Below are 21,869 nucleotides of genomic sequence, written 5' to 3' on the forward strand. Positions count from 1 at the left end.
GAGAGTTGATTGAACACAACTCGCTCAAGGGTCTTTGCAATGAAAGACAGAAGGGATACCGGTCGGTAGTTTTCTAAAAGTGCTGGATTCAGAGAGGGTTTCTTAACCCTCTTGGCGCCACGGTCGAGTTTACTCGACAAGATGCGTCACTGAATAAAACGGCCGATTTTGTCAAATAGGGTTTCAAATTTCATTCAACCTCTCCTCCACTAGATGGTAGACATGTCGTACTTCATCCCTGACTCATACAAACATCATGATTCTATACAAAATATACGAGCAAGAGCACATTGAATCAGTGTAAACAAAAGCGGAGCTGAGGTGCGAGTGAGCTGTTTTATCAGAGCATTGTCAACGTCAGCGAGTATTTGCATTAGATTATTATTACTATTATTATTTTCTAATAGCATCAATAAAGCTTACCCGCAATGAAGTGTTGGGTCTTCTTTTCGCGGTCCCTGATTCTGAAGGTAAATATGAGATGACGGTGATTCTGAAAGTGAAACTAAACCTAACGTTACACTAAGCACAAATGGTGAAGCATTTGCCCAATGTAGATGGTTCTTTGCCCAATATCAGTGGTGGGAATAATGTTTCCTGGGGTTCGAGTGTTCATCGCGATGTTAGCAGGTGTGTTAGTGTTGGGAACGAGGCGGACGCGGGAGATTTTTGCTGCGCTCACCGTGAAGCGCGCGTCCTCTCACTGCGCGCCTCTCCGCGATCGCGGCGACAGTATTGTGGTGGAGACTTTATCTAACGCCACTGGGTATGTTAGAAGAGGTAGAAGTATTCATAAGCAAGTTTGAGGGAAACGTGGAGGCAGGGTGGGGAGTCAAAATAACAAAAACATTGGTAAAAACTCGGCGGCCGCGCGAGGCAGATCTGGATGCGAGCAGACGCGCTGTGACACGGGGCAGAGGGGCTATTATGCATAATATATAATATTTAATATATATGTGCCCTACATATGGAATCAGAGTGCTTACTGTATGTAGTAAATGGAAAATCTCTACAGCAAAAGGCAAACCGCTACATGCATTCGGTTTGTTTCTTCCATTTATTAGTAATGATTTACACAGTTTGTTTACTATTTACTATTTACCTGAACATTCAGTATTGTGCAATATAGCACACAGAAGGTGAGGGACATTTTGGGGGGAAAGAAGTGCTGCATTTTATCATTTAAACGTGGCTTTTCATGAAAATTCTATAAACGAAGATTACCCCCACGTTATGACATCATAATATGCAAATTAGATGGGAAAATGTAATCTCTACATAAACTTAGTGTCCTCCTTAATATTTCTCTAATTTACAGAAAGTTTCTATCTTTTATCACTTTTAAGATATAGCCTTTTGAAATTAAGATGTCAAAATCGAACGTTTTACGAAAAAACCTCTGGCACCTAAAGGGTTAAGCAGTGGGGTTACCCGAGCCTGCTTAAATGCTGTGGGAAAGGTTCCCGTGTGAAGAGAAGTGTTGACAATGTGAGTGAGTGCAGGAGTGATTGAAGAAGAAATGGCCTGAAGGAGGTAATAATAATAATAATAATGCATTTTATTTAACAGCGCCTTTCAAAACACCCAAGGTCACTTTACAGGGAAAAACAGCAATAACAATATAAATACATAAATCAACACACTTAAAACACACATGCATCATAGAGACAGAAAAATAAGTAGTAAATCATAAAAAAGCCTGTGTAAAAAGGTAGGTCTTAAGACGAGATTTAAAAGTATGCAGACTGTCAATATTACGGATATCGAGAGGGAGAGAGTTCCACAAGTGAGGGGCCGCATGGCTAAAAGTTCTAGCTCCCATGGTCTTTAAGCGTATACGTGGTAAGACAAGAGAGAGTGATAGTGAGGATCGTAAAGTGCGTGAAGGAGTGTAAATATGAAGAAGATCAGTAAGATAGGGAGGAGCTAGACTGTGAAGTGCCTTGAATGTGAGAAGCAGGATTTTGAAGTCAATTCTATATTTCACTGGAAGCCAGTGAAGTTGCTGGAGAGTTGGTGAAATGTGCATGGTAGAAGGAGTTCTAGTAAGAACACGAGCCGCAGAGTTCTGAACCAACTGAAGTTTATGGAGAAGTTTGGAAGGAAGACCAGTAAGAAGAGCGTTGCAGTAATCAATACGTGAGGTAACTAGTGCATTAATGAGAATTGCAGTGTTGTTCATTGAAAGGGATAGACGAAGGCGATTAATATTACGCAGATGAAAATAAGCGGTACGTGTAATATTATTAATATGGGCTTCAAATGAAAGTGTGCTATCCAGAATTACACCCAAACTCTTAACCTGTGAAGAGGGATAAATGAGATGTTGATCAATATCCACAGGTATATAGTCAGAGTTTGTCAATGTGGATTTTGTCCCTACAAGTAGGACCTCGGTTTTGCTACTATTAAGCTTAAGGAAGTTAGCTGAGAGCCAGTCTTTAATTTCAGCCAAACAACGGGACAGGAGAGGTGGTGGAAAAAAGTCAGAGGTTTTGGAAGATAAGTATAGCTGGGTGTCATCGGCATAGCAGTGAAAGTGAATGCCATATTTCCTGAAAATATGACCAAGTGGAAGTAGATAGATAATGAATAAAAGTGGACCCAAAACAGAGCCCTGAGGAACACCAGTAGTGACTGTCGATGATCTTGATCGGAAGTGCTTTAATTGGACAAACTGAGTACGGCCAGAGAGATATGATATAAACCAGGACAGGGGTATGCCAGTGATCCCAATAGAAACTAACCTGTCAAGGAGTATTTTGTGCGAGATGGTGTCGAAGGCCGCACTCAGGTCGAGAAGGACAAGAATGGTTAATAAACCAGAGTCAGCTGCCAACAACAAGTCATTAGTGATTTTGACAAGAGCTGTCTCTGTACTGTGGTGCGGACGAAAGCCAGATTGAAACTGCTCAAACAGGTTATTTTTGGACAGATGATCATTTACCTGTGTTGCAACACATTTTTCCAGAATTTTAGAGATGAATGGCAAATTAGAAATCGGACGGTAATTATCTAGGTTAGATGGATCCGCCCCTGGTTTCTTAAGGATTGGAGTAATAATAGCAGATTTGAAATAGGAGGGTACATAGCCAGAAGCAAGTGAACAATGGATAATTTTAGAAATTAATGTAGATAAAGATGGTAAACAGGCTTTGACTAAGTGAGTTGGCAGAGGATCAAGCCAACAGGTAGTAGGCTTGGATTCCCGGATAAGACGCAGTATCTCCGCATCAGTTGGTAATAAAAAAGAAGAGAGACCAGAGTGTGGGGACACTTGAAAAACTGAGCAGCAGTAGTTATAACCTATGTTACTAGCAAGTATTTGTTGGTGAATATTTTTAATCTTAGACTCAAAAAAAGTCATAAAATTGTCACATAGTGTGGTAGAATACATGTCTGATGGCAGAGAATCCGGTGGTCGTAAGATATTTTTTACCACAGAAAAAAGAGATCTTGAATTTGTTTCTCTGGCTCCAATTAAAATAGAGTAATAATCAGATTTAGCTTTAGACAGTGCATCCTTATAAAGTTGGACATGTTCAGAAAGCATTTGTTTATGTACAGTGAGACCAGATTTGGCATACAGACGCTCTAACCTACGACCTTTAGTTTTAAGTTGACGAAGTTCTGGGGTAAACCATGGAGCAGAATGAATGAAAGAGACAGTCCGGGTTTTCACAGGTGCATAATCATCCAAAATCTTAGTTAGTCCATTGTTATAATAAGAAACCAGTACATCAGCATCAGTAAAATCAGCTTTGCTGGAAAAGATGGCAAGTTCATCAGAGAAAGAAGACACATCAATGTTCTTAATGTTCCGAAATTGGATAGAACGACACAGATTTACCTTAAAAACTGTCAGTTGGATGCAGAAAGACACAAGTAGATGGTCTGATATGGACAAGTCGAAAACAGAGCAATTATACGGAATAATGCCAGAACAGCAAATTAGATCAAGGATATGCCCTTTAGAATGGGTGGGCAAGTTAGTGAATTGCAGCATACCAAAACTATCCAGACAGGATAGAAAATCACTTGTGCTTGTGTTGGTGACTTCATCTATATGAATGTTAAAGTCCCCCAGCATGATAACATTCGGAGACATGGGACATATGTAAGTCAGAAGCTCAGAAAGTTCAGTTAAAAAGAAGGGATTGCTCTTAGGGGGGCGGTAGATAGACATGAGAATGGTAGGAATAGCCCCATTGATTTTTAGGGCAATCGATTCAAATGAAGAATATGTAGGCACAATTAGCTGGGATACTTTCCATTTCTCTTTATGGTGAGTGAGGTGAGTGGGTATAGGATCAAGTGGACAGGTAGTAGGGTGATTGGAAAGGATGAGTTTAGAAATATCTGCCTCGGAGAGCGGAGAGAAGGATGGAAGCGTGTTCGTGTTAGTTGTTGAGATGTGCGTGTCAGTTTGTGGTGAGGAGAACTGGTTGCTGATGAGAGATGTTTTGTTTGTGAAAAATGATGCAAAGTCATCAGCTGTAAGAGTTGATGAAGGAGGGGGAGGAGGAGGACAAAGGAGAGAGGAGAATGTTTTAAAGAGTTTGCGAGAGTCAGAGCATGTGTTGATTTTGTTGTGGTAGTATGTTGTTTTAGCAGTGGAGACATTTGTAGAGAAAGAAGAGAGAAGAGACTGATACAAGGTAAGGTCAGAATAGTTTTTAGATTTCTGCCATTTCCTCTCTGCCGCCCTGAGTCCAGAGCGATGTTCACGGAGAACATCAGACAGCCAGGGGGCAGATGGGGTGGGGCGGGTTGGTCTGGATGAAAGGGGGCAAAAACTGTCTAAGGAGGATGTTAGAGTGGAGCAAAGAGTGTCAGTAGCACTGTTAGTGTCCAGTGCTGAGAACTGAGCAGGTGGAGGGAGTGAAGATGAAACCATAGTGGATAGGCGAGAGGGAGAGAGTGAGCGTAGATTACACCGAAAGGTAATCTGTGTAGGAGTACGTGTTGTATCGGGAGTCAGTAGGAGGTTAAGAGTGATGAGAAAGTGGTCTGAGGTGTGTAATGGAGTAACTTAAGTGTTGTCCGTGGAGCAGTTGCGTGTGTAGACAAGGTCTAATCGGTCTGATCTGTGAGTCGCCGTAGTAGATACTAACTTAAGGTCAAATGAAGTCAGTAGAGTGGTGAAGTCTGCGGCTAGGTGTTTATCAAGATGGATGTTGAAGTCACCAAGCAGAATCAGTGGAGTGCCATCCTCAGGGAAGCTAGAAAGTAACACATCCAACTCCTCCACAAAGTTGCTGAGGTGACCTGGAGGACGATAGACCACTACCACATGGATTTTAACAGGGTGAGTAATAGTGATTGAGTGTGTTTCAAATGAACTGGCCAGTAGAGATGGTAATGGATCAAATTTCCAATCATTTGAGATAAGCAAACCAGTACCCCCAACCCTCCCAATAGGCCGAGGAGTGTGTGAAAAAGTTAAATTGGTTGAGAGGGCTGCAGGAGTGGCAGTGTCCTCTGGTTTGATCCAGGTCTCAGTTAGGGCCATGAGGCTGAGCTGAGAATGAGTCCCAATAGATGAAATAAAGTCTGCTTTGTTTACAGCACACTGGCAATTCCAGAGACCAGTTGAGGTCTTTACACTCGTTGGTCTTGCACTGGGAAGAGTTGAAGTCTTTACACTCGTTGGTCTTGCACTGGGAAGAGTTGAAGTCTTTACACTCGTTGGTCTTGCACAGGGAAGAGTTGAAGTCTTTACACTCGTTGGTCTTGCACAGGGAAGAGTTGAAGTCTTTACACTCGTTGGTCTTGCACGGGGAAGAGTTGAAGTCTTTACACTCGTTGGTCTTGCACGGGGAAGAGTTGAAGTCTTTACACTCGTCGGTCTTGCACAGGGAAGAGTTGAAGTCTTTACACTCGATGGTCTTGCACAGGGAAGAGTTGAGGTCTTTACACTCGTTGGTCTTGCACTGGGAAGAGTTGAAGTCTTTACACTCGTTGGTCTTGCACTGGGAAGAGTTGAAGTCTTTACACTCGTTGGTCTTGCACTGGGAAGAGTTGAAGTCTTTACACTCGTTGGTCTTGCACAGGGAAGAGTTGAAGTCTTTACACTCGTTGGTCTTGCACAGGGAAGAGTTGAAGTCTTTACACTCGTCGGTCTTGCACAGGGAAGAGTTGAAGTCTTTACACTCGTTGGTCTTGCACTGGGAAGAGTTGAGGTCTTTACACTCGTCGGTCTTGCACTGGGAAGAGTTGAAGTCTTTACACTCGTTGGTCTTGCACTGGGAAGAGTTGAAGTCTTTACACTCGTTGGTCTTGCACAGGGAAGAGTTGAAGTCTTTACGCTCGTCGGTCTTGCACTGGGAAGAGTTGAAGTCTTTACACTCGTTGGTCTTGCACAGGGAAGAGTTTAAGTCTTTACACTCGTTGGTCTTGCACTGGGAAGAGTTGAAGTCTTTACACTCGTCGGTCTTGCACAGGGAAGAGTTGAAGTCTTTACACTCGTTGGTCTTACACTGGGAAGAGTTGAAGTCTTTACACTCGTTGGTCTTGCACAGGGAAGAGTTGAAGTTTTTACGCTCGTTGGTCTTGCACAGGGAAGAGTTGAGGTCTTTACACTCGTTGGTCTTGCACAGGGAAGAGTTGAAGTCTTTACACTCGTTGGTCTTGCACTGGGAAGAGTTGAGGTCTTTACACTCGTTGGTCTTGCACAGGGAAGAGTTGAGGTCTTTACACTCGTTGGTCTTGCACAGGGAAGAGTTGAAGTCTTTACACTCGTTGGTCTTGCACAGGGAAGAGTTGAAGTCTTTACACTCGTTGGTCTTGCACTGGGAGGAGTTAAGGTCTTTACACTCGTTGGTCTTGCACAGGGAAGAGTTGAAGTCTTTACACTCGTTGGTCTTGCACTGGGAAGAGTTGAAGTCTTTACACTCATTGGTCTTGCACAGGGAAGAGTTGAAGTCTTTACACTCGTTGGTCTTGCACTGGGAAGAGTTGAAGTCTTTACACTCGTTGGTCTTGCACAGGGAAGAGTTGAAGTCTTTACACTCGTTGGTCTTGCACTGGGAAGAGTTGAAGTCTTTACACTCGTTGGTCTTGCACAGGGAAGAGTTGAAGTCTTTACACTCGTTGGTCTTGCACAGGGAAGAGTTGAAGTCTTTACACTCGTTGGTCTTGCACAGGGAAGAGTTGAAGTCTTTACACTCATTGGTCTTGCACAGGGAAGAGTTGAAGTCTTTACACTCATTGGTCTTGCACAGGGAAGAGTTGAGGTCTTTACACTCGTTGGTCTTGCACAGGGAAGAGTTGAGGTCTTTGCACTCGTCGGTCTTGCACAGGGAAGAGTTGAAGTCTTTACACTCGTCGGTCTTGCACAGGGAAGAGTTGAGGTCTTTACACTCGTCGGTCTTGCACAGGGAAGAGTTGAGGTCTTTACACTCGTTGGTCTTGCACAGGGAAGATTTGAAGTCTTTACACTCGTCGGTCTTGCACAGGGAAGAGTTGAGGTCTTTACACTCGTCGGTCTTGCACAGGGAAGAGTTGAGGTCTTTACACTCGTTGGTCTTGCACAGGGAAGAGTTGAAGTCTTTACACTCGTTGGTCTTGCACAGGGAAGAGTTGAGGTCTTTACACTCGTTGGTCTTGCACTGGGACGAGTTGAAGTCTTTACACTCGTTGGTCTTCACACAAGGAGGGCTTCACACTGCCGCGGACTATCACACTATTTATACTCACTTGAGTATCGTTATTGAAAGAAGCTGGGAGCGCCCCCAACAAACTCACTCCCAACGTGGCAATGAGCAAACAAATGCTAACTCAACAAATGCTAACTCCCACACACACCGCGAGAATACACCAAAACTAATAATACACACCACTGCACTACACAGACACACTTATCCAACAACAAATGAACAAACAATCAAATGAGAAAAGTTACAAACACTTACAGAGTAGTTGTCTATCAGTCAATCAATGCTTCACCTCAGTGAAGGAGTCCGTCTTGGCAGTGTCTTGAGTGAATAGGTTTGGGAAGTGTGTCAGTATAGGCTATTGGGTCCGTGTATTACTGTAGGCAGTAATCTTTAAAGTGAAAGCAACCTAGGCTACCTATCAATTAACATCCACTGAATTTTTTTTTTTAAAATAACAGTAGCCTGACTTAAATGATAAAAAACAACTTAAAAAAGCATTTTTGTATTTATTTATCATTGTAGTTATTTGTCCTCATATCATTTGTTTATTAGTTCTTATTTTATTACTGACTGTTTACTTGATTACCGTAATTAATTATTTGAGAACTTTTTATATAGCCTAAGGCAATTGTTTATTGCTGTATTTACTTTTCCCAGATATTTCCCACCCTAAACGATCATGTTATTAAAGCTAATAGTACACCACTGGCCTTTTTGTGTAAGATACCAAAATAGAGAAGATTTGTTTATTTTGTTTGTTCTATTGTTGTGTATGACTATTGTGCATCTAACATAATACATAATATGGTAAATGTGGTATCTTAATTATTTTTAAAAAAACATCGCAATTTTTTTTGCAAATTTCTGGAAATTTCCTCCACAAATTCTGCCATATTGATCGCAAAAATCACAAAAAAAAATATTGTGAAATCCTGGAGGGACTGCAATATACACTGTAGTCTGTGTATTGTGATATTTGTTGTAATTAACTATAGTTTAAAGAATATTTTTATCTCTATCTATCTATCTATCTATCTATCTATCTATCTATCTATCTATCTATCTATCTATCTATCTATCTATCTATCTATCTATCTATCTATCTATCTATCTATCTATCTATCTATCTATCTATCTATCTATCTATCTATCTATCTATCTATCTATCTATCTATCTATCTATCTATCTATCTATCTATCTATCTATCTATCTATCTATCTATCTATCTATCTATCTATCTATCTATCTATCTATCTATCTATCTATCTATCTATCTATCTATCTATCTATCTATCTATCTATCTATCTATCTATCTATCTATCTATCTATCTATCTATCTATCTATCTATCTATCTATCTATCTATCTATCTATCTATCTATCTATCTATCTATCTATCTATCTATCTATCTATCTATCTATCTATCTATCTATCTATCTATCTATCTATCTATCTATCTATCTATCTATCTATCTATCTATCTATCTATCTATCTATCTATCTATCTATCTATCTATCTATCTATCTATCTATCTATCTATCTATCTATCTATCTATCTATCTATCTATCTATCTATCTATCTATCTATCTATCTATCTATCTATCTATCTATCTATCTATCTATCTATCTATCTATCTATCTATCTATCTATCTATCTATCTATCTATCTATCTATCTATCTATCTATCTATCTATCTATCTATCTATCTATCTATCTATCTATCTATCTATCTATCTATCTATCTATCTATCTATCTATCTATCTATCTATCTATCTATCTATCTATCTATCTATCTATCTATCTATCTATCTATCTATCTATCTATCTATCTATCTATCTATCTATCTAGGGGCAGGGGAGGGAGGGCAGTTTGTGTAGGCCAGAGAAGTGCACATGGGTTTGGACTGATGTGAGGGTGAGTAAATGGGAGTTTTGAACGAACTAGTAAATTCTGTCTCTGTGTTTTAAGTTACCTGTATCAATGGAGGACGTGATGGATTTGCTGAACGAGGTCAACCAGCAGCTTGCAGATGATGGTGAGCCGAATGAACATCAGGTGGACTATCCGCTAACGTCCAGCCCCAGTCAGCCCCCAGAGATGCATGTGAAATTCTCCACTCCGTCCCCATCCAAAAGTGTCACGTCTCCATCCAAACGATCTGTGGTATGTCATAGCACTGGTGTTTCTCCAGATGCTTTGCTTGATGTTTACAGGAGCGTTATGGTTCCTGACTGTTGTTTCCTCCTCCAGTTCTCTCCCAAAATGCCTCCTCACTGGGCCGAGGACCATAAGTCCCTCCTGCAAATGTTGTGCCAGCAGGTCGAGTCCTTGAAGGTCAGCTCTTGTGTTAAAAGCCTAATTATACCAGCTCTAAGCAAGTGTTGTTTTAGAAGTTTATTTTTGAGCAAGCAGTACAATTTATCTTGTGGGCTTAAATTCAACCATGTAAATCTGGTCATCTCTTGGTGAAATTAGATCAGAAACGTTTCAGATTTTATGGTATGCAATGTTTTGTTTTCTATCTCTTAAAGAATGAGGTTCATGACCTGCGGCATAATAATTCCTCTGATGGTACAGCATCCTCATATAGGATGTATCGAGATAATTATCCTGCAGAAGGTCTTCAGGAAGGATTTCCTGGAGCACAGGCATTCCATGGTGTTCCTCTTACTGGTCAGTTCAATTAATTGCTTTATCCCCCATATCTGGAGTCTTTGAAACTGGTAGTGTATACCAGTGGTTCTCAAAGTGTGCCCCCCAATGCATCTCAAATCTTGTTCACTTTTAACATTTAAACAATAGTTTTTAATTACCCACAGAAATCAATATACTGGCAAACTATACCAAAATAAACTATACCAAAATAAACTGGCAAACAAGTTAGACAACTGTAGCTGACACTGCTAGTGAGAATAGGTCCCACTCCTAACTAAAAGATAAGCACAGACAGATAGACAGTTTCCAGTCTAAGGCTGTGAAGTGTTCCTCACCATAGGATCCTCTGAGTGAATGGTTATTAACCAGAGAGAGTGGGGGAGAGAAACAAAAGCATAACACAGACCAGATTACAGACCAGGGTTCGAATGCGTTTCTGTATCACCATCCCAACGTGCACATCAGCTAAGCGAGTTTTGTGCTGGATCTTGAGATTTGATATCTTGCAGCTTGAGAGCCCACCACAGCAAATGCTGGTTAGAGCAAGACATGTTGGACAGAAAACACAATACACAATTACAGGTAGAGCACTACTCCCAAGGTAAACCTCAAAATGTTGTAGAACCTATAATAAAACCAAAGCTTCCTTTTCATATGCAGTATAGGACAGCACTTGCGGGAGAAATAAGACTCAGGGCGTTCAATGCCTTGAGCATCTTCTTGAAGGACAGCTCCTGCACAAGTGACTTGCATCCACCTGCAGTTTGAATGGCAGTTTGAAGTTGGGTGCAGCTAACACAGGGGTACTACTCAGCAGGTCTTTAGCAGCCTCAAATGCTTGATCAGTCACTGCTCCATCTAAACACTCTGGTTGTGCTTAATAGGTCTGAAGAAAAGTTTTTCTAAAAACCTCTGTAGTAACCCGCCATTACCTGAAATCGCAGAAGCTCGCGCTGTTGGGTTTAGGGAACTTAAGAATGGCTTCTACTTTATCATCAACAGGTTTTACTCAACCATGGCCTACCTATTTCCCCTGTTAGGTTACTGTAGCCTTCCCTATCTCACACTTGGACAGGTTTAGGGTTAGCAAGGCACATTTTAACCCATTTCCAATGTGTTAATATGGTCTTCCCATGACTCTGTATAGACTACAATATAGCCAAGGTATGCATCACAATTTAGTGCGTCACCTAACGCAATATGCATCAGCCTTTGAAAGGTGGCTGGAACATTTCTAGTCCCAAATGCAAGGATAAGGAGTACTTCAGGAGAGGAGATGTTCATGAGCTATTTCAGTGCAGGCCCTCTATACTGTTGAGCTAGAACAGTTTGATGAACATTATTGAGGGAAGAACAGGCAATGGGTCTCCATCTCCACATTATAACTTCCCCTTCCCAAAAGAACTTCACCTTATCGTGAAGTTTTTGTTTGAGGTTTTCAACAAACTCAATACAGCTTGCTAAAAAAAAGGGTCTGTGCTCTGAGCGGTAGCCAATTGTTTGCTACCTACTCCTAAACAGGCTTTGTTTCTAGTACAGAATCTACCTTGCAGGGTTCCGTAACATTTTCCTCAAATTATATTTGAACACACTGGGACATAACACAGAAAGGGCAATTATGTAGGCCTAGTTCACTCCGTTAACTTCATCAGAATAGCAGAAAGATATAAGGCTGAAAGAAAATGCACAATTGCATCAAGTGCAGCATTTTTTCAACAAAAACATACTTTTGGCTTCTGTTTTTGGTTAATCTATGTGTGTCAAATTTAAATGTAAACATTATTTCATTGTTAATTTATGAGGGTACCACAAGTGTTTTTTTTTCTACTTCTAAAGGAGGGCATGAACAAAAAAATGAGAACCACTTGTATAGCCACCTATTGTGCATGCAATAGTTTAGATGTGCTTAACCCATTCCTTTAATTTGTCTCAGTTGCAACTACAGGTCCCTCTGCATACTACAACCAGTCTCCAGCATATAATTCACAGTATCTTCTACGTACTGCTGCAAACGTTACGCCACCAAAGGTAATGGAGTGATTTTCATATTAATATATTGGATGCAATATATTCTACCTTTTATAGTAACCAAGAATCAATATCAATGTTTTCTTTACCTCTGCAGGGCCCAGTATACGGGATGAATCGTCTTCCTCCACAGCAGCATATGTATGCCTACCAACAATCAACACACACGCCACCTCTGCAGGTCTTTGGTGGTCCCATCCGGTTTGAGTCCCCAGCTACATCATTACTCTCCCCATACAGTGAAGAGTATTACGGTCACAATTTTCCTCAACCTACAGTCAATCCTACATTGCCAGAGCCGGGCTATTTCACCAAGCCCAGTGTTATTACATCCACACAGCCATCAAGGAGCAGTGAAAGCAAGGCTGTTGACCCCAAGATGAGTTCCACAGGTGAACCTCCTAAGGTTCCAAACTTTGGGGGCGTTGCCTTTGCCCCATCAACATCGACAACAACTGCATTCAAATTCAACTCCAATTTCAAGTCTAATGATGCTGATTTCACCTTCTCTTCAGCTCAGATGAAAAATAGTGAAAGCCTCTTGGGACTTCTGACGTCAGATATTCCTCTCAAAGCGGAAGGACCATCAGACTTAAAACATCAGACCCAAGACCAGCCGCCTAGCCAGAGTGGAGTCTTTACTTTTGGGGGTAAAAGTGCTACAGGATTTTCGTTCACTGATGGTCCTCAGAGCAAAATGAATATTTTTGGCAACTCTGACCAAAGATTTGGCAACTTTGCAAGTGGAAGCAAACCAGGGTCAGGAAATCCAGAGGCTCGGGAAGAGAAAAGCGGGGAAAGTGATAATGATAGCACACATGTGGAAGAGGAAGAGGATGGACCTAATTTTGAGCCCATTGTGCCACTTCCTGATAAGGTTGATGTGAAAACTGGTGAGGAGGAGGAAGAGGAGATGTTCTGCAGGAGAGCAAAACTCTTCCGGTTTGACGCTGAGACTATAGAATGGAAAGAGAGGGGCATTGGCAGTATCAAAATTCTGAAACACAGAACATCTGGTAAAGTTCGTCTGTTGATGAGGAGGGAACAGGTTCTCAAAATCTGTGCTAATCACTATATAACTGCAGATATGGTTCTTAAACCAAATGCTGGATCAGACAAGTCATGGGTGTGGTATGCTATGGACTATGCAGATGAAATGCCGAAGACTGAGCAGTTGGCCATTCGTTTTAAAACCGCTGACGAGGCTGCACTGTTTAAAGTCAAATTTGAGGAGGCTCAAAAATTCATTCTAGAGTCCCTACAAGGCCAACAGTTGGAAAAGAAATGTGAAGCTCCAAAGCCTCTGGTTTCAGATAAAGACATTGATCTTAAAACAATGTTTTCCAAGAAGAAGGGTGAATGGGACTGTGATGTGTGCTGTGTCAGAAACTCTTCCGCATCTGCAGTATGTGTCGCCTGCAACAGTGCAGCTCCTTCTACAGCAAAAGACAAACCTGTAAAGTCCCCACAAGGCCAACAGTTGGAAAAGAAATGTGAAGCTATAAAGCCTCAGGTTTCATCTAAAGACATGGATCTTAAAACAATGTTTTCCAAGAAGAAGGGTGAATGGGACTGTGATGTGTGCTGTGTCAGAAACTCTTCCACATCTGCAGTATGTGTCGCCTGCAACAGTGCAGCTCCTTCTACAGCAAAGATCAAACCTGTACAGGAACTCAAAGGCTCTGCGAATGTGGCTCCTCCTGCCAAATTGTTTTCTTTTAGACTTCCTGGAGATTCTGAAAAGACTGCCCTCAGCACCGATGTCAGTTCAAAGGGATTAGCATTTGGGTCTCAAAAACTAGTTTCTATTCAGTTTGGATCAAATGATGCTCCAGCAACATCTGTTGGCCTTGGAGGTCAGGCTGATAAGAAAACTATTCATTTCAATCCAGGTTCTGGTTTTCAGTTTGGGACAAGTAAGGATGAAGCATCCTCAGAGGGTTTTAAGTTTGAGTCCTCTACCCCCCAGGCTGATAAGTCATCAAGCAGCAATTTTTCATTCTCCATGCCAATGCCTGCTGGTGGTTTCAAGTTTGGCATTGCAGAATCTGAGACGAGAGCATCAGACGGACAGTCACAAAAAGGATCTGCATCTGACCTCCTCAAAAAAATTGCTGAACTTCACAGAGAGAAGGAAAAAGAGGCAAACCCAAATTCCTCAGATGAACCTGTTGACTCTGGTAGTCACGATAATAATCCCCTCATTACTGGTAAGCCTTACTCTTTTAGTTTTGCAGACTTGGCAAAGTCTTCAGAAGGTAGTTTTAAGTTCGGCCAGGAGGATCCCACTTTCAAAGGCTTTGCAGGGGCTGGCAAGCAGCTGTTTACAGGAATTAATTCCAGCTCTAAAGCAGACACCTCTGCCAATCAAGATGATGATATGTACAAAACAGAAGACAATGATGATATTCAGTTTGAGCCAGTTGTACAGATGCCTGAGAAGGTTGACCTTGTTACAGGGGAAGAGGATGAGAAAACCTTGTATTCGCAGCGTGTCAAACTCTTCATATTTGATCCGGAAACAAGCCAATGGAAAGAAAGAGGAGTTGGCAACCTTAAACTGCTCAAAAATAGTAAGAATGGAAGACTTCGAGTTCTTATGAGGAGAGAGCAGGTGTTGAAGGTATGTGCTAATCATTGGATCACAACCACAATGAACTTGAAGCCCCTCTCTGGATCTGACCGAGCCTGGATGTGGATGGCCAATGACTTTTCAGATGGAGATGCCAGATTAGAACAGCTTGCCGCAAAATTCAAAACACCAGAGCTTGCAGAAGAGTTCAAGCTAAAATTTGAGGAGTTTCAGCAGCTGCTATTGGATATTCCCTTACAGACCCCTCACAAGCTTGTGAATACTGGCAGAACAGCCCAACTTATACAGAAAGCTGAAGAAATGAAATCTGGTCTTAAAGACCTCAAATCATTCTTGACTTACCAAAGCAAGGATGATGAAAATAGCATTGCAGGTAACAATACCTCTTCAGTCATAGTCAAGCTCGACTCCGAAAGCACCGCAACTGGTTTAGAATGGGATAATTACGATTTGCAAGAGGAAGCGCTCAAGAACTATGATAATACTTCTATGTGCAATGCGCCTTCGCAGCCTGATCCAGTAGCAAAAAGTTTGTTCCGTTTTGGGGAATCGTCCACAGGATTTAGTTTCAGTTTTCAGCCTATTCCAAGTCCCTCTAAGTCTCCATCTAAGCTAAACCAGAGCCAGGCTTCTGTTGGCACCGATGATGAACAAGAAACATCCCAAGAGGAAGAGCGAGATGGTCAGTACTTTGAGCCAGTTGTGCCATTGCCTGATCTTGTCGAGATCTCAACAGGCGAGGAGAATGAGCAAGTACTTTTCAGTCACAGGGCCAAATTATACCGCTATGACAAAGAACTTAGTCAGTGGAAAGAACGAGGTATAGGAGACCTCAAAATACTACAAAACCATGAAACAAAACGAGTCAGACTTGTGGTGAGGCGGGACCAGGTCCTCAAACTGTGTGCAAACCATTGGATTGCTTCAAATATGAAACTTGAGCCCATGAAAGGAGCCGAGAAAGCATGGATCTGGAGTGCTTTTGATTTTGCTGAAGGGCAGGGCAAGGTTGAACAGTTGGCTGTACGATTTAAACTGCAGGAAACAGCAAGTACTTTCAAAGAAGTCTTTGAAGAGGCAAAGACTGCCCAGGAAAAAGACATTCTTCTCACCCCGCTTTCTGCAAGAGTACCTACATTCACCCAAGAGATGCTTTGTGGTAAGGCTGCAGTTGCTGTACTTGAGGAAACCACAAAAGAACGTACTGGTCTTCCTGAGGTTGAGAGTAGTCCTAAACTAGATGGGACGCCTGGGGAAGAGCTTGGCACTCAAATCACCAAGACTGTGGTCTCTCCTCCAAAGTTTGTCTTTGGGTCAGACGCTTTGCAGAAGATCTTTGGGAGCCCTTTGTCATCAAAAGAGAAATCTCCTGTTCTGATTCCCAGTTCAAAAGATGAGGAAACGAGTGCCTCAAGACTGAAAACCTCTGAAGAGGCAGTGACCAGTCAGCCATCTGTTGGGAATCCTTTCAGCATCCCAACAACAAGTAAGCTATATTCTGTGGTCCATGGTTTATTAAAAGGATAGTTCACTTTGAAATTAAATTTTGATATGTATTTGTTTTATCTTACCTCATGGGCATCCGAGATGTAGGAGTATTTGTTTCCCCAGCAGTTTAAATTTTGATCATTTTTGGTCAAACCGTTCTTGTCTGTGCCTCACATAATGCAGGTCTATGGTCACCACCTCAAAGAGCATACACAGAGATGTCCAAATTAAACAATCCCCCATCGTAAGTACACACTGATGGCCTAAGACACGAGCCGTTTGTGTGAGAAAACCAACAGTATTTATATAGTTTTTACCTCTTGTACTCCACTATGTCCGACTGATCCAAGGGTGCGCGTGCGTGTTTCCTGTGGTGTACAAGAGGTACTAAAAACTATATAAATACTGTTGGTTTTCTCACACAAACCGCTGGTTTCGTGTCTTAGGCCATCAGAGTGTGAAACTACTGGGGAAACAAATACTCCTACATCTCGGATGCCCATGAGGTAAACTAAAACAGCAAAATTTAATTTTAAAGTGAACTATCCCTTTAATAACTCTGTTTAGACCTCTTAGTTTACATCAGGGTAATCTTAGTTATCATTACCCTGTTCTCCAAGGGTTGCTGTCTTGCAGTTTTAGATCCAGCCCTGCTTCAAACACACCTGCTAGCAATTTGTCAAGCATTTCTAAAGATAATGATTAGCCGGTTTTGGTGTGTTTAATCAAGGTTGGAGTTGATGCATCCACGGTTTAGATTCTAGTTGTTCGGTTTCATGGTTTATTTACACATTCATGGTCTTGTTGTGCACTGTTCATTGGTGTGTTTTCTGACAGAAGAAAAAATGTCCTTGCTATATGTTGCCTCTGAAATGTCTCTTTTTATAGCTCATGTCATTAAGCCCATGTTTCTGTCGTATAGAGGCTGACTTTCACCATCCACCCAATCACTGAGATAAATTCAAGTCCTTCACAAGAATAACACAAACCTTTAACACGTAACTTTTTTTTAGGTTTGGATTTTAGGCTTTTCAAAAATAATCCAATGGCATTTTGGAGCTGCACATCAGCCACCCAGTTTGAAGCCCAAGGTATTTCGGGTCAGTGTTTACTGTGGCATATAGAGTTCTCACTGACTGGCATGAGCCAGGAGACCTGACCTTGGCTGAATGATGTGATAACTTAAACATTATTTGCCTCAATTAAAACATTTGCATGATCTGGAATAATAACCTTTAGCTTTTTGTTTGAAACATTAGTAGAATTTACAATTAAAGTGTACCATTGGCTTTAAAGTCTCTGTTGTTTGTGTAGAACATTTTTAATTTTTAACATTTTGCTGTGGCACGAGAACCGTAACATTTTTATGGTGTTGGTACCGACTACTGTAATTTTGGTTTCGTGACGTCTCTAATTTTGACAGTGTAGAGTAACTTTGGATTTCAATGGATTGACGCTGAGCAGAACAGGCCAGAAGGCCTGTCCCGTACAGTTATTCTGGGGTGTGCTTCAGTTTAAAGCCCATCTGTCAAGTTGAAGATCACTGTGAATGAACCGTGTAGATAATTAGTATGGGAACTTGACTTGCGTGAAGAAATCAATCATAAATGTGCATTAAAACAGTTTTTTTAAAGAAATTGTGAGTAAAATTACTTCCGTTGTGAAAAACGCTCTGATCGGAAGTGACGCAACGGCCGGTAAACATCGTCTCTTTGTAATGGAGTTAGACAGCGAAGAGGTTGCAGTTGGGATAAATGTCAACTCTTACGATGGGCTATTGCCGTATAATTACGAGCCGCCTAGGTGAGAGACGGGTCGGAGAGTTAAGGGGAAGGGTAAATGGACAGAGGAGAGGCATAGAGTTGTGGTGTGAGGAGAATCGGTTGAGAATTGGGCAGGTGTCTTAGTGAGTGACCACAGGGTATACGTTAGCTAATTGTGGCTAACGTTGTCTCCATGTTTATCACATTGCAGTATCTTTAATAAATCATATTTAGCAATATTGCTGTCGACTTTGTTGTTTTTCAAGCACCCATGTAGATTGCACCCTCTATGCCAGCAATATGTGTCTTAAAATAATTTAGATCCCAGATTTTAAATGAATGTTGTAGGATTTAGGCTATAGCTTACATCTGTGACGGTCAGATAGGGATAGACATTCTGTGCATTTCTACACAACATAGTTTATCGTGAAATTTTGTAGAAATTGCTAGCTGATGTTTAATCAGTAACTGCTTTTAGATCTAGGTGTCCGCTCCGCATGTTCTGCTTCTGCAGATGTCAAGCGTTTAGGCCGTATATCTGAACAACATAACCGGACAGCTGGAATGCCGAGCTTAGTCGGCTGTTATACTACTCACCTCTTAGTATTTCCGACAAACATAATGTAAATGAGCTCACATACTCTGGAGTAACTTACGTGTATGAAAGCAGTTAGTCTTTCGGCTAGGACGGGAATATGCTGTTCATGTAAATACAGTCATTGTAACAAGGATCTTTTATTGATTCACCACTGTGACAACTCAAACCTACTATAACTATAATTACGATAACGACAATCTCTATGTTCTGTTTCCACCTCTCAGACTCCGTAAACCCACACTGAGAGCCAGGGCTGCAGCGCCTGTGTTTGCCTGTCGTTGCGTCATATGACGCGTTCTCTGGGAAAAGGCGGGTTTTTGGAGCGTAGCTTAGAACAGGCACTTTTTTGCTTAATTTCTGCCCGTGAATGTTGTAAAACATATTATGTATTCTTATGTATGTCTTTTTAAATTTACATTTTCATACAATATTCTGTATAAATTAAGTTATAAAATTAAATTGAAAGATGGCCTTTAAGCTTGCTCTTTGTGCACTGTTGAGGGCTCTAGCCTTTCTGAATACACTCCACTGTCCAGGAGTCTTCTTTTATACTCTTTCAAAATTAAGTTCAGTACAAACGCTGCTTCCTGACTTGTACATTGTGAACCCACTAGTTTGCACACTCAATTCCAAGCACTTGCGCAGATGGGCGAATATATACAGCCCAAATTATCTAGCGTTGAACGTGAGACGTAAGGCAAGTAGACAACTGAAGCATACTTTCAGCTAAAGTTTACTAGTTGGTTGTTGTGAGTCTTTTAACCTGCTAACAAATCGACGTGTGTATCTGCATGCTATGCAGAGTGAGATTTTGATTAAAATAAATGTATCTTCCAGTGAAGCGTCAGTCTTTGCTATGGGGATGTATGCAGGTCTTCTCTAATCATTTAGTGCTCTTAAGCCCTGCCATCCAAGCAAAGAAATGGAACCAACCACTGCCCTACAATTTTTTTTTCTTCTTCTGATGATCTGTTCAAATTACATGCAATATGGAAGATCTGATTCTACTTCTGTTACTTTGTGACTTTAAATGGAAGCAGTGGGTTGTTGAGACCTTGATTCGGTTTAGAGCAGTTAAGAATTAAATCACTGTTCTGATCAGGAGCATGAGTGTTTGCATGTGTGTGTCATTATTAATTTAATGTTCGGTGTGAAATGTCCTCACCGCAGATGCTTTATAAGACGCTGTTGGTTTTGTTTTAAATTTGTACAAGACTTTGTTTGCTTCTGTCAAGCTTCAGTCATGTTGTTCCAAAATTTGTGTTGAACTATTCATTTAACATCTGTTGCATTAGTTAAAATTAAGACTGTTTGTTTTGTCTCAGTCTCTCCTCAGTCAGAACAGAAGAGCACTCCGGATGTGTGCGATGAAGACCTTGAGATCATATTTGAGCGCAAGCCAACAAGAGAGCAAGCAGAACTGGCCGTCCGACTGATGCTTCCTCCTACATTCTTCTGTTACAAAAATAAACCAGGATACGTCAGCGACGATGACAATGATGGTAAGATATAAATTGATTTGCGTCTTATTTCTGTCACCTGTAACAGTAAAGCAAATGTCTGAACTCCATTAATAAAGCAGGAGATGCTCTGAGTGCAGATCTGTCCAGAGCTACGAGGTTTGTTTATCAGAGCTGCTTCTAACTCCGAGACGGGCTGTAAGGAATGATTGTGGTCAGATCAGTATACAGGTGGCTGAGCCTCCACCGCTGGTTAAATCATGCTTCACCTGTGTTTGTACTCTGTTGTACAGATGAAGATTTTGAAACCGCAGTGAGAAATCTGAAAGGAAAGCTGTATCTGGATGGAGCTGATGGGCCGACGGATCATGGTAGGTGACGTGCATTATTGAGACCAGTATAATAGTGAATGTAATAGTACACTATATTGCCAAAAGTATTGGGCCACCCCTCCAAATCTGAGTTCAGGTGTTCAGTCTCTTCATGGCCACAGGTGTATAACTCCAGCTCTCGGCCTGCAGACGCTTCTACACACATTAGTGTAAGAATGGGTCGCTCTCAGGAGCTCAGTGAACTCAAGCGTGGGGCCGTGATAGGCTGACACCTGTGCAATAAGTCCATTCCTGACATTTCCTCACTACTAAATATTCCACGCTCAACTGTTAGTGGGATTATAACAAAGCGGAAGCCATTGGGGACAACAGCAACTCAGCCACGAAGTGTTAAATCCCAGAGCGGGGTCAGCACATGCTGAGGGTCACAGTGCGCAGAAGTCTCCAACTTTCTGCAGAGTCAACAGCTCCAGACCTCCAGACTTTGGCCCCATAGTTTCAGTGAAAGGAATTTTCTCTTAATGCTTCACCAAGACATTTTGGACAATTTCATGCTCCTGTCTTTGTGGGATCAGTTTGTGGACGGCCCCTTCCTGTCCCAGCATGACTGCGCTCCAGTGCACAAAGCGTCGCTCCATAAAGACATGGATGAGGAGTTTGGTGTGGAGGAACTGGACTGGCCTGCACAGAGTCCTGAGCTCAACCCGATAGAACAGCTTTGGGATGAATTAGAGCGGAGACTGAGAGCCAGGCCTTCTCGTCCAACATCAGTGCCTGACCTCACAAATGAGCTTCTAGAAGAATGGGCAAAAATCCCCATAAACACACTCCTAAACCTTGAGGAAAGCCTTCCCAGAAGAGCTGGAGCTGTTAGAGAGGGTGGGCGACTCCAGATTAAACCCCACGGGTTAACAATGGGATGACATTAAAGCTTGTGTGTGTAAAGGCAGGAGTCACAACACTTTTGGCAGTACAGTGCTTCAGACACACAGATGTATTCAGATGTATAGGCCTGCTGAATGTCTCGTTCGCGTAGACTCATCACTGGCTTTTGTATAGGCATAAACAAGCCTGAACTATTTAAGGCTGCAACACATTTTTGATTGTTCTTGATCATGAAAATCAATAAATGCACCTGACAAACATCCTTAAAACGAACTACTGTCTAACTCCAAAGTGTTGTTGGGGAGCTTGTAAGTAGCTAGTGTGTGTATTATGAGCACTGAGAGATTGTGTGTGTGCAGACTCTGAGTGCACTCTGGTGAGTGTGTGTGTGTGTGTGTGTGT

General features: G+C 41.6%; 1 protein-coding gene across 2 annotated transcripts in view; it reads left to right on the forward strand.

Moving 5' to 3' along the window:
• LOC137074906 (E3 SUMO-protein ligase RanBP2-like) overlaps positions 1-21,869 on the forward strand; it is an 85,158-nt gene that overhangs the window by 41,422 nt on the left and 21,867 nt on the right. The window contains exons 12-19 of one of the 2 annotated variants that reach the window (XM_067442978.1): positions 9,634-9,828; positions 9,916-9,999; positions 10,197-10,338; positions 12,254-12,348; positions 12,446-16,427; positions 17,443-17,520; positions 20,116-20,292; positions 20,544-20,621. In XM_067442978.1, the coding sequence (XP_067299079.1) occupies positions 9,634-9,828; positions 9,916-9,999; positions 10,197-10,338; positions 12,254-12,348; positions 12,446-16,427; positions 17,443-17,520; positions 20,116-20,292; positions 20,544-20,621 (4,831 nt within the window). The remainder of the gene's footprint in view (positions 1-9,633; positions 9,829-9,915; positions 10,000-10,196; positions 10,339-12,253; positions 12,349-12,445; positions 16,428-17,442; positions 17,521-20,115; positions 20,293-20,543; positions 20,622-21,869) is intronic. The other variant, XM_067442979.1, reaches the window with a different exon arrangement.

The sequence above is a fragment of the Pseudorasbora parva genome, chromosome 5, assembly GCF_024679245.1.
Source record: "Pseudorasbora parva isolate DD20220531a chromosome 5, ASM2467924v1, whole genome shotgun sequence".
NCBI classification, from domain to species: Eukaryota; Metazoa; Chordata; class Actinopteri; order Cypriniformes; family Gobionidae; genus Pseudorasbora; species Pseudorasbora parva.